Raw genomic sequence first — 14,771 nt, 5'->3', positions numbered from 1 at the left:
AGGAATAGGGACGATAGGCTGCGTGCCGGTTATACTCCGGCGAATCTAATAGGTAGTTCCGCATGGTATATATATTACCCCGATCAAGATGGAATTTTCCATCTACATTGAATTTGCTGTAGAGGGATAAGGCTAGCAGCATCTTTTGCTCCAACGGTTTAAACAGCAAGGACATCTTTTCCGTATTACAGTAATTTACAGTTGGTATTCCCTTACATTCAGATTGCAAATCCAGTGTTCACTATTGATGGAGATTATACACTGCGGACACACATTATGTGACAGGGGATTTTCTGGATTTTCTAGAGCAATAGCTATTTAGTCACCAGTTATATTTTAATTCTGTTTTGATTCTTTGTATGACAGAATAATAAAGTATCTGTTTGATGAACTGATAACACACAATAGGGTTATTATACCCCAACTGGAGACTATTTGACAACTTTAATCTGGCACTCTGTCTCACTGATAATAAGCCTATCTCTTCTCTCTATCCAAAGAAGGATGTAGCAATAAAATATGAATGAACGCTATATATGCACATACACTGATATTTAGATTCGTGGGGAGTTGACAGTTATCCCTAACTGATATAATATTTGCATAATTTGGAAAGGAGTATTCCATCGAAATTAAATCTATGAGCTAATCTGGGTTTACGGTGCATTATTCTGACAATTAATAAATTAGAAGAAATCAATTACTATTGACTCAGTTATTTCTCTAGTCAATAAATTAAGTAATTGATTAAATAAATGACATTATGACCGGCTCCTTTTAGGGGTCTATTTTATTTATTTTTGCGCACTATTTTCTAATCTTTTTGCACTTCTATATTCTTTTTTTTTTTGAAAAGATATTTTATTGAGTTTTTCCAAACAGACAAAAAGGGAAACAGGCAATACAGGTGACAGATAGCTGCAACAAAGTTTCCACGAAATATAAACAGTATATTATTAATGATATGAAGAAGCAAAAGTAGATTTAGAGAGGAGAGAAGGGAGGGGAAAGAGAGAAGAAAGAATAGGGGTGAGAGGGACGGGGGGAATCACTAGCCAAAGCAAGGAAAAGTGAAATGAGGAGAAGGTGGAGAACCATGACACGGTTTAGGAATGATAGTAGGGGCTTGAGGGCCTTAAAATGCGAGAGGGGAGGAGGCTCCGTAATACTCAGTCCAAGGACTCCAGACCTTGTTAAATTGAACGGGGGTATGGCGGAGAATGCTAGTCATATACTCCATATGGTAGACCTGCCATGTGCGGTTAATAACCGATGGCAGAGAGGGAGGGCTCGGATTTTTCCAAAATAGAGCAATTTGGCATCTAGCAGCACTGAGTATATGTGTGATGAGTTTCTGAGTTGGTTTTGATATCTTGGGAATAGAGCGCGGAAGTAAGGAATACGACAGAGATGGCGGAAGGGAGATCTGAGTGATATCAAAAATTAACCGATGGACCGACTTCCAGAAAGGAAGTAGTTTTGGACAGTGCCACCATATGTGAGACAGGGTACCTTCCCGACCGCATTGGCGCCAGCATAGCGATGAGGAGTCTGGGTATATCATATGAAGACGGTGAGGGACCAGATACCAGCGGTAAAAGATCTTGTGACTGTTTTCGCTGATCTTGATGCAAATAGAGGTCTTAGAGAGATTCAGGCGAATCTTAACCCATTCTCCGGGAGAGAGTGACTCCCCCATGTCCTCCTCCCACTTGAGCTCATGAGAATCTTTAGGGGGGCAATTATATTTTACCATGAGGCGGTAGAATGTGGAAATCAGGCCCTGAGAAGAGGAGCGAAGGCTGCAGAAAGAGACCAAGGGAGAAGTTAGATGTATATCCGCGACTGTACACCGGATAGAGTTATAGAAATGCCGAAGTTGTAGGTATTGAAAGAAGCAGGACGAAGGGATACGAAATCGCGTTTGAATATCGGTGAAAGATGGAAAGATTGGCAATGGCCTGATGTCGGAGAGGAAGTTGATGCCACAACGCGTCCAGTGAGAAAATTGAATAGGGCGGAGTCCAGGGGGAAAGGCGGGGTTGTTCCAGAGAGGCGTCATGCGCCATGAGTTGGGAGCTAAATTATATGAGGAGACTGTGTGGGTCCAAGAGGTCAGTGAGAATGCTAATGGAGGGGGGAGACGTGAGGAAGGAGGCCGATGTTGGGGTTTAAGCCAAAGAAGCGAGGAGGGCGAGATAGTGTCTGAGAGAGCGGATTCAATGTCGACCCAAACTCGCTGTCCTGGAGGAGAGTGAAGAAGAACACACTGGGTGAGGTGAGTAGCGCGATAATATTTGAGAAAGTGAGGAACGCCCAGGCCCCCATCTTGAATAGATTTGTGGAGAATCTGCATGCGAATTCTAGGCTTCCTAGCAGACCAAATAAATTTGGTGGCCATTTGTTGAAGGAGCTTAAAGGAGTTAGCAGGGATTTTGAGGGGTAAGGTCTGAAACAGGTATAGAAGTCGAGGGAGGATGTTCATTTTAAGGGAATTTATTCTGCCAGTCCAGGAGATAATGAGTTTATCCCACTTTAAAAGGTCAGCCTTAATGGCCGAGAATAAAGAGGGGAAGTTTGCCGCGTACAATTGATCATAGAGTCTAGTAAGATAGATCCCGAGATATTTTAATTTGTGGGGTTGCCATCTAAAATCAAAGCTGGATTTAAGGGTTGATAGAAGAGTAGAGGGGATGTTAAGGTCCAGGATTTCTGATTTGGAGGCATTGATTTTATAATTGGAAAGAGTGCCAAAGAGAGTAATGTCCTTGAGTAGGTTTGGAAGAGATATGATAGGGTTTGTGATTGACAAAAGAATATCGTCCGCATATAGAGATATTTTATGTTCGGAGGGACCCACACGAACACCGGAGATGTCAGGATTAATACGGATTTTACGAGCGAGAGGTTCAATCATAAGTGCGAAGATAAGTGGGGATAATGGGCACCCTTGACGCGTACCATTTCGGATTTCAAAGGGAGAGGACTGAAAGCCATTAGCCAGGACGGAAGCGGTCGGGTTAAAGTACAGGGAGGCAACGCCCCGAAGGAAGGGGCCCTTCAGGCCCATGACCTCGAGGGTCCGCTGCATATAAGGCCAGGCCACCCTATCAAAAGCCTTCTCCGCATCTAAAGCTATAAGTAGGGTGGGGATTTTGCGTGAGTTGGAGACGTAGGTCAGATCAATTGCTCGCCGGGTGTTATCCGATGCCTGGCGGCCCGGAATAAAACCGACCTGATCGGGATGAACGAGAGAGGTGATGACTGAGTTCAGGCGATTAGCGAGGAGTTTTGCAAATAATTTGAGGTCAACATTGAGCAGGGAAATAGGTCTATAATTTCCGCAGAGTTGAGGGTCGCGTCCAGGCTTGGGTATAACCACAATGTCTGCCCGAGTTGTAGCCTGATCAAACTTAGAGCCGAGGAGTATGGCGTTGAAGAGCTCGAGAATCATGGGCATAAGGAAGTTGGAAAAACTTTTATAGTACACGGCCGTGAAGCCGTCGGGGCCGGGGGCTGAAGAGTTTTTGAGTTCTTTGATGGTTTGGGCAATTTCATCGGCAGTAAACGGTTTGTTAAGGAAATCAGATTGTGATGTGGTAAGTGAGGGCAGGGCAATTGAGGATAAAAAGTCATTAATTTTAGAGTGTAAGGATACCGGGTCAGAAATTTGAGAGGGGAGGTTATAGAGAGAAGTGTAAAAATCTCTAAAGGTGTCGGCTATTTGTTTGGGATCATAGGTGAGAACTCCGGATTGGTTCTTGATAGAGTCAATACGGTTGCGGGTGCGCTTATCTCGTAGCTTCTGGGCTAAGAGTCTGTCCGCCCTATCTCCTCTCTCGTAGAACTTCTGATGGAGCCAACCAAGAGTTTTGGCCGCCTTTTTGGAGAGAATTTGTTGTAACTGCCCACGAAGAGCACTCAGCTTGAGTCGGGTCTTACGTTTCGGAAAGCGCTCATGTAGTGCCGTTAGAGCTGCGATTTGTGATTCGAGATCCGCGATGCGAGAGAGTTCAGCTTTGCGGCGTGAGGCGGAAAGCCCAATAAGTGTGCCGCGTATGGAGGCTTTGTGTGCTTCCCAGAGAATGGAAGGCGAAATATCTGGTGAGGAGTTCAGAGAGATAAATTCCTTAATGGATTCGGAAATGGAAGAGATCTGATCGGGTTTTAGAAGTAGGGAGTCATCCAATCGCCATTTTGGGGGAGAAGAGCGCGGACGGGGGAAGGCAATTTCGAGCAGGACCAGAGCATGGTCCGACCAGCTAACCGGAAGGATGTCGGAATCAATAAGTTGCTGGGTGGTAAGGCGATCTATAAGAATGAGGTCAATGCGAGTGTGGATGTTGTGTGGAGCTGAATAGTGAGTGTATTGTCTGCCAGAGGGGTGAGCGAGGCGCCAAGCATCGTAGAAGTCATAAGATTTGAGTAGGGATACCAGAGTTTTAGATTCTCGGTGAGCGGAGGAATAGGAGGAGGAGATAGAGGAGCGGTCCATCCCGGGGACCAGGGTGGAATTGAAGTCGCCACCTACAATTATTTGACCTTGAGATATGGAGCCAAGTTGTTCAAAAAATGCGGGAAAAAAGGCACCCTGCCCCACACTAGGAGCGTATAGGGACACTAATGTGAGCTTGGCGCGACCTAGAGATCCAACCAGAATTAGATATCTGCCTAGAGGGTCAGAGTATTGAGATTCCAGTGAGAAAGGAGTGTTGCGATGTATGAGGATGGCCGTACCTCTTTGTTTACAATCAGAGGATGCATAGTAAGTATGAGGGTATGTCTTGCATGTCAATTGAGGGTGGGGGATCTTGAAGTGTGTTTCCTGTAAGAAAACGAGATCTGCCTTAAGACGTTTAAAGTGCTGAAGGGCCATTGTGCGTTTGGTGGGAGAATTGAGGCCATTAGTATTGAGGGAGATAATTTTGAGGGTCATGGCGGGTCTGGGGGCTTGGAGCGAGTGAGAGGGCTAGTGAATAGGGACAGGAAGGGGATAGAAAAGGAAAGGAGGGAGACCAATTTCCCCGAAGGGAAGCCAGTCCGGATTTGAAACGAGAGGCACAACATAGGTACCGGAAAAGGGGGGCAAGGCATGGACAGCCAAAAATGAACGGAAAAATCGACCGCTAAGAGGTCGTGGGAGCGGGATAGCAGGTCAAATAAGGAGTAGTGAGACTACCCAATGAGAGACAATGAAACATTTTACAAGTAAACCAAACACAAGTAAAATAACAAAAAACTGAGTAATTCTATATTCTTTTAACAAATTTGCCTAGTCTGATATCCGATATTTGCCCAATTTTTAATCACAATTATTAATAAAGTTGATTTTATTGAAATTTAAAAAACTTTTCATGGACAGGAGTGCCCCACATACTACTTTTTTCAGTTGATGTCTACCATCAATTGAATCTTTCTATACGCCTTTCCCAGGTATTCAGATGCCTCCAGGTCTTATGCTCTGTGTAGTACAAGCTTATGGTTTAAACCGTAGTGCGGCAATGAAATGGCATCACAAGGCAAACGAAGTCAGGGACAGGCCGAGGTCAAAGCGCAAGAGCAGGCAGCAAAGTGAGGTCCAGGAAAAAAAAAAAAAAAAAAAAAGAGTCAGGTCCGGCAGAAAGAAAGAAAGTCAGAGTCACAGGCAAAAGTCAGGGTCACCAGCAGAAAAATCATAGTTCAATAAACAAGCCAAAGGTCATACACAAAAAAGTCAATTCAGGAGTACAGGAACACAGAACAGCAGGTCAGCAACCAGGAAACTGAACGCTATAACCGGCAGGGAGGCTAAGCCCTCCCTGCCTTAAATACTGATAATGACCAATCAGGAGCAAGCTCCATAAACAGAGACTGAACCTAGGCAGTGGTATGTCTAAATTGCGCATGCGCCTGAGCAACAGCTTGCCGGGTCGCAGCGCCAACTACACGGGACGCGGGAGGGGCTGGAGAAGCGTCCAACCGTTGCCCTGGCAACGGCCGGGTAGAGGCGGAAGAGATGTCCCGGTCACGATGACGTCAGAGACGAGGGGAAGTGAGAAGCGAGCCGTGGTGGCTCGTAGGGAAGCCGCGGCTCGTGACACTGAATCAATGAGATTTGTCAGCTCTTTAGAAGGAGGGAAGCAGACTCCACACCTATTCTGCCTCTTTCCCACTAGACCTCTGAATCAGAGACCACTAAGAGAGGATGAGTAGACATACCTTTTACGGAAAATTCGTTCTCGTGGCCTCAAGAAATGTATTTAATTTTTCAAGGTTCTGTACAATGAAGTAAACCAAGAAACTTCCACCTGAATTTGACACTGGGAGGACAGAAGAACCCTCCTCTGCAACCTTTGAAGATGTAAGGGCAACAGTCTTAGCAGGCTGCACTGAAACATTTTGAACCAGAGTGATAATCGCATCCACTGTGGGTATCTTGGCAGGATGGGCAAGCAACTGAAATAGTGCCACCACCTACTGTCCCAATGCAGTTACCTACATGGAATCCCCAATCTGAGGGGTGCCCTCGTGCACACCGGCCCTAGCCATCTGCATCACAGTCCACACAAACTCACCCTGGATCCTACTATCCACTGGGTAGTTTGGTTTATACCTTTGTCAGACATGTTTCACAATATTTATGATGCAACAGAAATAGGTAACTTGCAACTCTACATCAATAGTCATCACCATTTATTTATATAGCGCCACTAATTCCGCAGAGCTGTACAGAGAACTCACTCACATCAGTCCCTGCCCCATTGGGGCCTACAGTCTAAATTACCCAACACACACAGACTAGTGGCAATTTGTTAGTAGCCAGTTAACCTACCAGTATGTTCTTTTGAGTGTGGGAGGAAACCCACACAAACACAGGGAGAACATACAAACTCCGCACAGATATGGCATTGGTCAGGAGTTGAACTTATGACCCCAGTGCTGGAAGGCAGAAGTGCTAACCACTTTGCGACTGAGCAGCACAGTGGTTGTTAGACTTATATATATATATATATATATATATATGTAAATGCCTATACTTGGCTATATATAGTGTTTATAGAAATATCCATACATATTATCACACACCGGGTCACAGATTCTACTGTTGGATCCCTTGCTCTCCGACAGTCTCTGGCATGTAGCGCCGCAATTCCCGATCGCCGCCATCTTGAAATCAGATCTGCGCATGCGCAGACCTGTGTTTTGAAGCATTCAATCCACTCTCATTGGTAGATGCCCCCCCAGTGGCCACAGTGTTTAAAACTCCCTTTTCATTCATTCAATTGTCAATTCTTTGTTGTCTCATCCTGAATAGACATGTTTCTTCTGGCTCTCTGCAATCCTACTGCTACCAGTTGCAGTATCCCGATCCCTTGCAGGCAGCTTCCCTGGACCTCAGCATCTACCAGCCACAGACTATTGCACCTTGTACTCTGGTTATTGTACTTCCAGGCATTACCAGAACTATTGTGTACTCTGCATTACAACATTACCAACTTATATTCTTTCCTTTGTTGTTTCTCCACTGGGTTTCACTTAGCACCAACTACAAGAGCCGCGACCTGCAACACATAAACAGCTAAGCCCATATCCCCTTGCGGGGCTCACTGCTGAAAACCTTTTGTGTCATTAGACTCCATGCCTCCCAGTAGGTGGCACCAAACTTGGTAAACTCGCAAAAGGATTCTCTGACCTTTGAAGTGTGGCATCTCCTAACTCTACAGAGATAAGCCCAGAGCTGTACTCCCAAACACAATTTTGTGATTACAGGTATTCCTCACTTAACGACCGACCTATTTAGCGACCATTCGGACTTACGACCCGTTGTTACGTCCGGCTCCGACGCTCAGCAATAGGGGAAATTAATGACCTGTGCCCTTGCGACGGGAAGTAACCACGCCCTTAGTACCCGCATAGTTTCTTTCTGAGCTGAAGAAGACAAGACAAGACGCACCTGATACCCTTGCAGTCTCCATTGTGCGGTAAGTTAGCTCTACAGTACTTGAAACTTGTACAGTATTTTCATCATTCAACTAAGCTGCTGAAACTATTTTAAAATGAAAAGAATTTTTATTATTTTATTAACCAGATACATAGGACACTATTTATACGAGTGCCCCACATCCCCATTATGTGGGTCCCCCAAACAAGACTTGCAATAATTTGCCATACATGTCCTCGCTATTGAAGCATGTGTATGTGCATGTGTAAGTTAGCTCTCATTCACACTCAATTAGTACATACAACATACAGCTGTACATACAGTATTTGGTTTCTAAATTTGAACCCTTGTGTGCACCCATAGATAAAAAATGTCCAAAAAAAGAAAGGCTATTGACCTTGAGATGAAAATGAAGATTATTAAAGACTATGAAGCTGGTAAAAAAGTGAAAGTGATAGCAGAAGATTTGGAGCTGGCACATTCGACCATTTCAACAATTCTGAAGGACAAAGATAGAGTGAAAGAGGCAGTGAAAGCCTCAACGGGATTTAAAGCCATCATAACAAGGCAGCGGAAAGGCCTCATTCATGAAATGGAGAAGTTACTGGCAATCTGGTTTGACGACCAGCTACAAAAAAGAATGCCGATGAGCCTTTTCATAATTCAAGCTAAGGCACGCAGTATCTTTGATACTTTGAAGGAGCGTGAAGGAGAGGAGGAATCAATAGAAACATTTATGGCAAGCCATGGATGGTTTCAACGGTTTTGTCGAAGATTCAATTTGCATAATCGTAGTACCTGTGGTGAGGCAGCAAGCGCTGACTTTGAAGCAGCTAAAAAATTTGTTCACGAATTTGATGAAATCATTGAGAAAGGTGGCTACTGTATGGAACAGATATTTAATGTGGATGAGACCGGACTTTTTTGGAAAAAAATGCCGGAAAGGTCTTACATTCACAAGGAAGCAAAGACAATGCCCGGTTTCAAGGCTTTTAAAGATAGGATCACCCTGTTGTTGGGAGGAAATATCGCCGGGTTCAAGTTAAAGCCTTTCCTCATCTATCGCTCAGAGAACCCACGTGCATTTAAGCAGATTAATAAGCACACATTGCCCGTTTACTACCGTTCAAATAAGAAGGCATGGATGACACAAGCTTTGTTTGAGGATTGGTTCCTCAACTGCTTCATACCCCAAGTCAAGCAATATTGTCAGGGGAAGGGAGTTGTCTTTAAAATTATGCTCCTCCTTGATAATGCCCCAGGCCATGCACACCCGGATGTAAAGGTGGTGTATCTGCCTAAAAACACAACTGCCATTCTTCAGCCAATGGATCAGGGGGCTATAGCCACGTTCAAAGCGCACTATTTGCGCACAACTTTTTCCAAAGCTGTAGCAGAAACTGAAAGTAATGAGGTAACCCTTCGAGATTTTTGGAAGTCGTACAATATTTATCACTGCATACAGAATGTTGATTCATCTTGGAAGGAAGTGTCAGAAAAATGTATGCAAGGCATATGGAAAAAATGCCTAAAAAGATTTGCAAATAATTTTGAAGTATTTGATGTAGACACACAGGTCGATGTCATAAATCAAACATCTGTGCAACTAGCTAGCAATCTTAATTTAGAGGTTGAAGTAGAAGATATTGAAGAACTAGTGGAATATGTTGAGGGAGAGCTGAGCAACGAAGACTTAATGGAGTTGGAAGCTCAGCAACACTTGGAAAATGATGACGAAGAGGAAACAATGGAAGAAGTACAAAAGAAGTTCACTTTAAAAAAGTTAGCTGGTGTGTTTTCAAAAGTGAATGCGGCTATGTTACAACTAGAGGCTATGGACCCAAATGTGGAACGGTTCATGAAAGTGGAGCGGAAAATAAATAATGTTTTACTATGCTATCGTGAAATTTATGAAGAAAAGAAAAAAATTACTAAACAAACAACACTAAAAGAATACTTCCCGAAACCTACACCTAGGACCTCCCCTCATACATCTACAGGTCCTTAGATATCCTTGCTGTGATCTCCCTGGGCCCTCTTTGTTATACAGTACTGTATTGTAATTGTTGCTGTTTGTACAGCTTTACTGTACCAATGTTTCTTTTATGTTATGCAGTTATGCAAAGTAAAGCAAACTTCAAAATACAATTTTCTTTTGTCCATTTCTTTATTCAGAATCAATATAAATGATTACAATACATGTAGGTGTATATTACAGTACTGTACTCACTTAGCGACCAATTCGCTTAACGACCTAGTCGTTGGAACGGAACTCGGTCGTTAAGTGAGGAATACCTGTATAATAAATAAAAAAAAATTATATATATATATATATATATTATATATACACAGAATATTGTTCACAATAAAAATGGATCTCAACAGTAAGACTATCTATGAGAAGGCATTAATAAAAGTATGTAAATAATCTACAGAGATCTATTTGTACAGATATGTGCAAGACAAAATTGATGTAAGGTACTCATCCCTACAGAGCCATGTCTAGGGCAGAGTACCCACAGATAGAAAGCAGGCTGTCATTCACACACAGTATACTGTGATCAGTAGCAGTGTCTGAGGTAAAACTGCTCAGAAGGTTCTTCGACTGTCACTTCTCCTGAACTGGCTCCAAGGAACATATCAATTTGTGAAGGGGAGCAGTCCTATATGAAAATGACATGCTGCTCCTCAGTTTTTAACTACTATATATGTGTAATAGTACTTCTATCTGTCAAGTAAAAATGATGCGTTATTTTGAAGGAAAACAGACAGGCCATAAACAATCACACCACAGAGATAATAGTAGAATCACTTTAGCTTTGACCCTGGCTAATACCTTAAAACAGTATGGAAACTAATCTTTGAATATTAAAATTAATGTCTCAGAATAATTTAACTGAACACTCATGTAAAATACTGACTTTGGAGCCTTCTATAATAAAACGCTAAACTGTGGTTCAAGAGAAAATACATACACATATATACACACGCACACACATACATACATACATACATACATACATATACACACCCCGTTTTCTCTCTATTACAACAAGGAAGTTCGTTAACTAGTTATTTCCCAGTGGGGTACTTCACTGCCAAGGACCAAAGGCCTGTATGAGGATGAAGAGGGAAGGAGCCAGCCACTGTAACTTAATAGCTGATGTCCCCGTCTTCTGTGAGGTGAGCAGTAAACTGTGTGTGTCATTTAGGCGCAAAAATTTCCCGCTCTGGGGAAAACTAACCTTGGGGGGGGGGGGGCGCCTCTCTGCTCTCACTCCCCGCACTGTGCGTTCTCACTTTTCTAGCCGGCGACATCGGTGCTCCGTTTAGTTCTGTGGGTGAAAGTGCTGCTTACAGTACTGAAAACAGCCCAACTCCTTGGGCACTTAAACACTGAGGAGCTTCTGTCAATTACATTAACAGTTTAATTAACTATTTAAGTGCCAACTCCATGGTAGCAGTGTCCCCCAGATTGGATGAAGAAATAAGAATTTCTAACAATCGAACACAAGTGTTTCTACTTTGCATTCTTTCTTATTATATAAGAGACATTAGCTGAAGACCTGTAGATAAAGCATCCTGAACAAATAATGCATTTTTAAGTGTTTAACATATCTATTACCAGAAGAGTTGTAACCAGGGAAGCTGCACAGCAACAACATCATGCAATCAGTCTTAAGCAGGTTAGTGACCTAGGAATCCCTAGAAACTTCCTTGACCAACAAACTGAAGGATTACAGACAGACTAGTCCTGATGTAGAAGATGTGGCATGACTAGTTAGGTCTGAGTGATTTGGCAATTATACTCACTGCTTCTTTTGCTGGATAGCATTATGATTAGTAGCTTCTTGCTGGGAGAGAACCTCCTGAAGAGTAGACATAGCTCTCCCTTGTCGCAGAGGTTGAACATTTTCCTTGCTCAATTCCCATTCATCGCCAGCCTGTGCCATTGCTGTCTACCTGCTGGACACAGACAAAAATAAGTGACTAGCATAGGGTACACATTAGTAACAAGGTAAATGAAATAAAGAATACATAATAGATTGGTTATACTCAACAGATATAAAAAGAAAGCTAAGACCTCATACAATGGGAGCCAAACTGACCCATCCCTGATACCCCACTCCCCATACAGACTAATCCTACACTTTTTGAACACGGCAAACAGTCTTATTGCAGCCCAATGGAAACATGTCTCCCCGTCCTCTATGTCTACTACCATACAAAACATCTGGTCCACTATTCGACTAGAGTATCACGGCCACCCTACACAATACTCCCTCCACCTTTTAAACAGTGGGGAATCTTGTGGACAAACTTTTATAATGCACACTACTTCCTAATCTCATGGGACTGCTATTTCATTTTGTACCTCAACTCCTTAGCGACTTTCCTTTTCTACGCCAACCTTCCATCCCACTCCCTCTTCTAAAACATGTCTGAAATCCTTCTATATATGAGCAGTTTACTTTTCTCCACGGTTTCCCCTTTCTACCCTTTCTTTTGAATATGTTCCCTCCTTTCCCCACCATATTCCAGCATAGGAATATACATTGTTTATAAACATACTTGTAGTAGTATATTTTGCAAATTTGTCTATCTGTACTCATCTGTTCGTTCGTTATCCCTTTGCCTATAAAATGCAATAAAACAGATATGCTCAAAAAAAGAAAAAGAAACTTGCATCTCATTATAATCAATGCTTGTCAGGGGAATGCTGGCAAATTTTAGCAAGACTCAACTCAACAGCCTATTATACAACTTTAACATTGCCACCCCTGCAATACCACAGGTAAACACTGGATATTACCGGAGGACAGAGCGTGCCACCCCGGTAAATTAATGGGTCGACCAGGTTCATACAGAACCCGGGTATGCCCAGGTCTCCATGGCAATGTCACGAGAGGAGCTTTGATTGGCTCCTCTTCTGATTTAGGTTTTTTCTTTGTGTTCAATAGCTTTCGGTGAGACCCAGGTTGAAAACCCAGGATCCCAGCATTCAGACTGGAGGTGACCAGGGAATAGCCCTTCAAAAGACCCAGGTCTAATTCCCAGGTCAGCGACCCAGAAATTAGCAGGGGACCTGATCACACTCAGCCTCGACCCGGGTCAGCAGGACTTGCCTCAGCAATATCCCAGGTTTGAGGTAGTGTGAACAGGGGTACTAAGAACAATTTAAATAAATAAAAAATGCTGGTGAGCCAGTGTTCCTGTCCAAGGTAGCTCATTATGGGACAAAGCCCCAGGGGCAGATGCCTCCCTGTCCCCAACCCAGGCTGTCCCTGACACTTGTACCATCGTTAAGATTAAAATCATTTTGCCTTTATTTACTCATTGCAGAAATGTATATTTTTACCATAATTGTTTTGCTTTTTTAGGATTGCAATGCACACACTAATAAACTGAAATAAATAGAAACAGCTTAAAAACATATCAAGAAACCAGACAACAAAAATAGTAAAAATGTAAACCCAGAGAGAACATGTGATAATGTCAGGCCTTTGTCAAAATGACATATCAACTTTACCCCCAGACAATTAAAAAATAAATACACCCTACTTTAATTTTATCGACTGTACGAATAAACAAAGCCACTCCCTCGTTATATAGAGTTGGTACTTAACTACAGTGCTACTCTCGTCTTTGTGCTGTTGGGGAACTACAAGTCCCAACATGCGCTCCACAACTGAACAACCATAGGCCCGCAGCAGCTCGTGTAACCCACTCCATCTTCAGACTGTGACCGGCAATACCGCCTATTTTAAACTATTGACCGTTCAACGTTTGCACAATTCTATATATAATATGGACACCACCCTTTTGCCGCAAAATATTTTACACGTAGCTGGCAGCCATGGGCCAAATACCACTCACCTCCCGGTCAGCTATTTCCGCCAGATCAGGGAGCTTCAGCTACACAGAGCACATTCAAACTGAAACAACTGCCTGCAGATTGGTCCACTGCGTCTTCTGTCACGTACAACCAATGCCGCTGGAGTCTCCACTTACACTCTGCGTTCATTCGCTGAAACACATCACGGGATTAATCACTGAAGGCTCACGGGGGATGTAGTTTTTTTTCATATTTTTTGTTTTACCTACTGGAGCACGCGAGTAGCAGTTATTGACGTGACATTTGAAAAAAAAAAAAAAAAAAAAAGTCAAATCAGTTTTCCCAATTTGGTTTAATTACTCATGTTATTGTTAAAGCTTGTGATAGGCATACTGATACAGTTTGGGATCCACATGGTGCAGCCCTCTAACCTTAGAAGTGGGTTATATTACCCTGTCTCTCAGTAATATGTTAAAAAATACTACATTTAATCAAAAAAGAACATACTTGGACAACTTCGGGAGATGGGGAAGGGTGTACTGGCGGCGGTGCCCAGCTGAGCGAATAATTTGGCCCCACCCCTAAACATCAATCACATTTTCTGACCAATTGCAGCAGGCCACGATGATGCACGATTCACATCCTAAGTCCTGCCCTTGGCCACTTTACTACTTAGGTGATTAGGAACCGGGAGGTTAACTTGCTCTCCCGTGAGTCTGGGAGAACTCCCAGAAATTCAGAAGACACCTATCTGTAATAACATATCAGCAGGCATTCTAAACAAGTGTTACAAGCACTTAACAAACAAAAAACAATAAAGGAGTAAGAAGTGGCGTATCCAGCAATCCCCCACCCAGGCAGGGGCGGATCTAGACTTTTCTTTTAGGGGGGGCGGTTTATGGATTAATCCTGGCCCCTCCCCCTCTCCAGACCCGACTCCTCCCCCTCTTAAGTCCCGACCCCTACCCCTCTCCAGTCCCGTCTCCAGTATGCCCTACAGCACTTTGTGTATCA

The 14,771-nt window shown here is 43.2% G+C and overlaps 1 protein-coding gene across 1 annotated transcript in view; it reads right to left on the bottom strand.

Moving 5' to 3' along the window:
* Nucleotides 1-13,949, bottom strand: part of BUB1B (BUB1 mitotic checkpoint serine/threonine kinase B) — a 130,924-nt gene extending 116,975 nt beyond the window's left edge. The window contains exons 1-2 of the mRNA XM_075191908.1: nt 13,799-13,949; nt 11,735-11,887 (exon numbers count right to left, since the gene is read on the bottom strand). Of these exons, the coding sequence (XP_075048009.1) occupies nt 11,735-11,874 (140 nt within the window). The 5' untranslated portion in view covers nt 11,875-11,887; nt 13,799-13,949. The remainder of the gene's footprint in view (nt 1-11,734; nt 11,888-13,798) is intronic.
* Between the last annotated feature and the right edge of the window lie 822 nt (nt 13,950-14,771).

The sequence above is a fragment of the Mixophyes fleayi genome, chromosome 12 (genome assembly GCF_038048845.1).
Source record: "Mixophyes fleayi isolate aMixFle1 chromosome 12, aMixFle1.hap1, whole genome shotgun sequence".
Classification (NCBI taxonomy): Eukaryota; Metazoa; Chordata; class Amphibia; order Anura; family Limnodynastidae; genus Mixophyes; species Mixophyes fleayi.
This window is presented reverse-complemented; position numbering and strand designations above follow the sequence as displayed.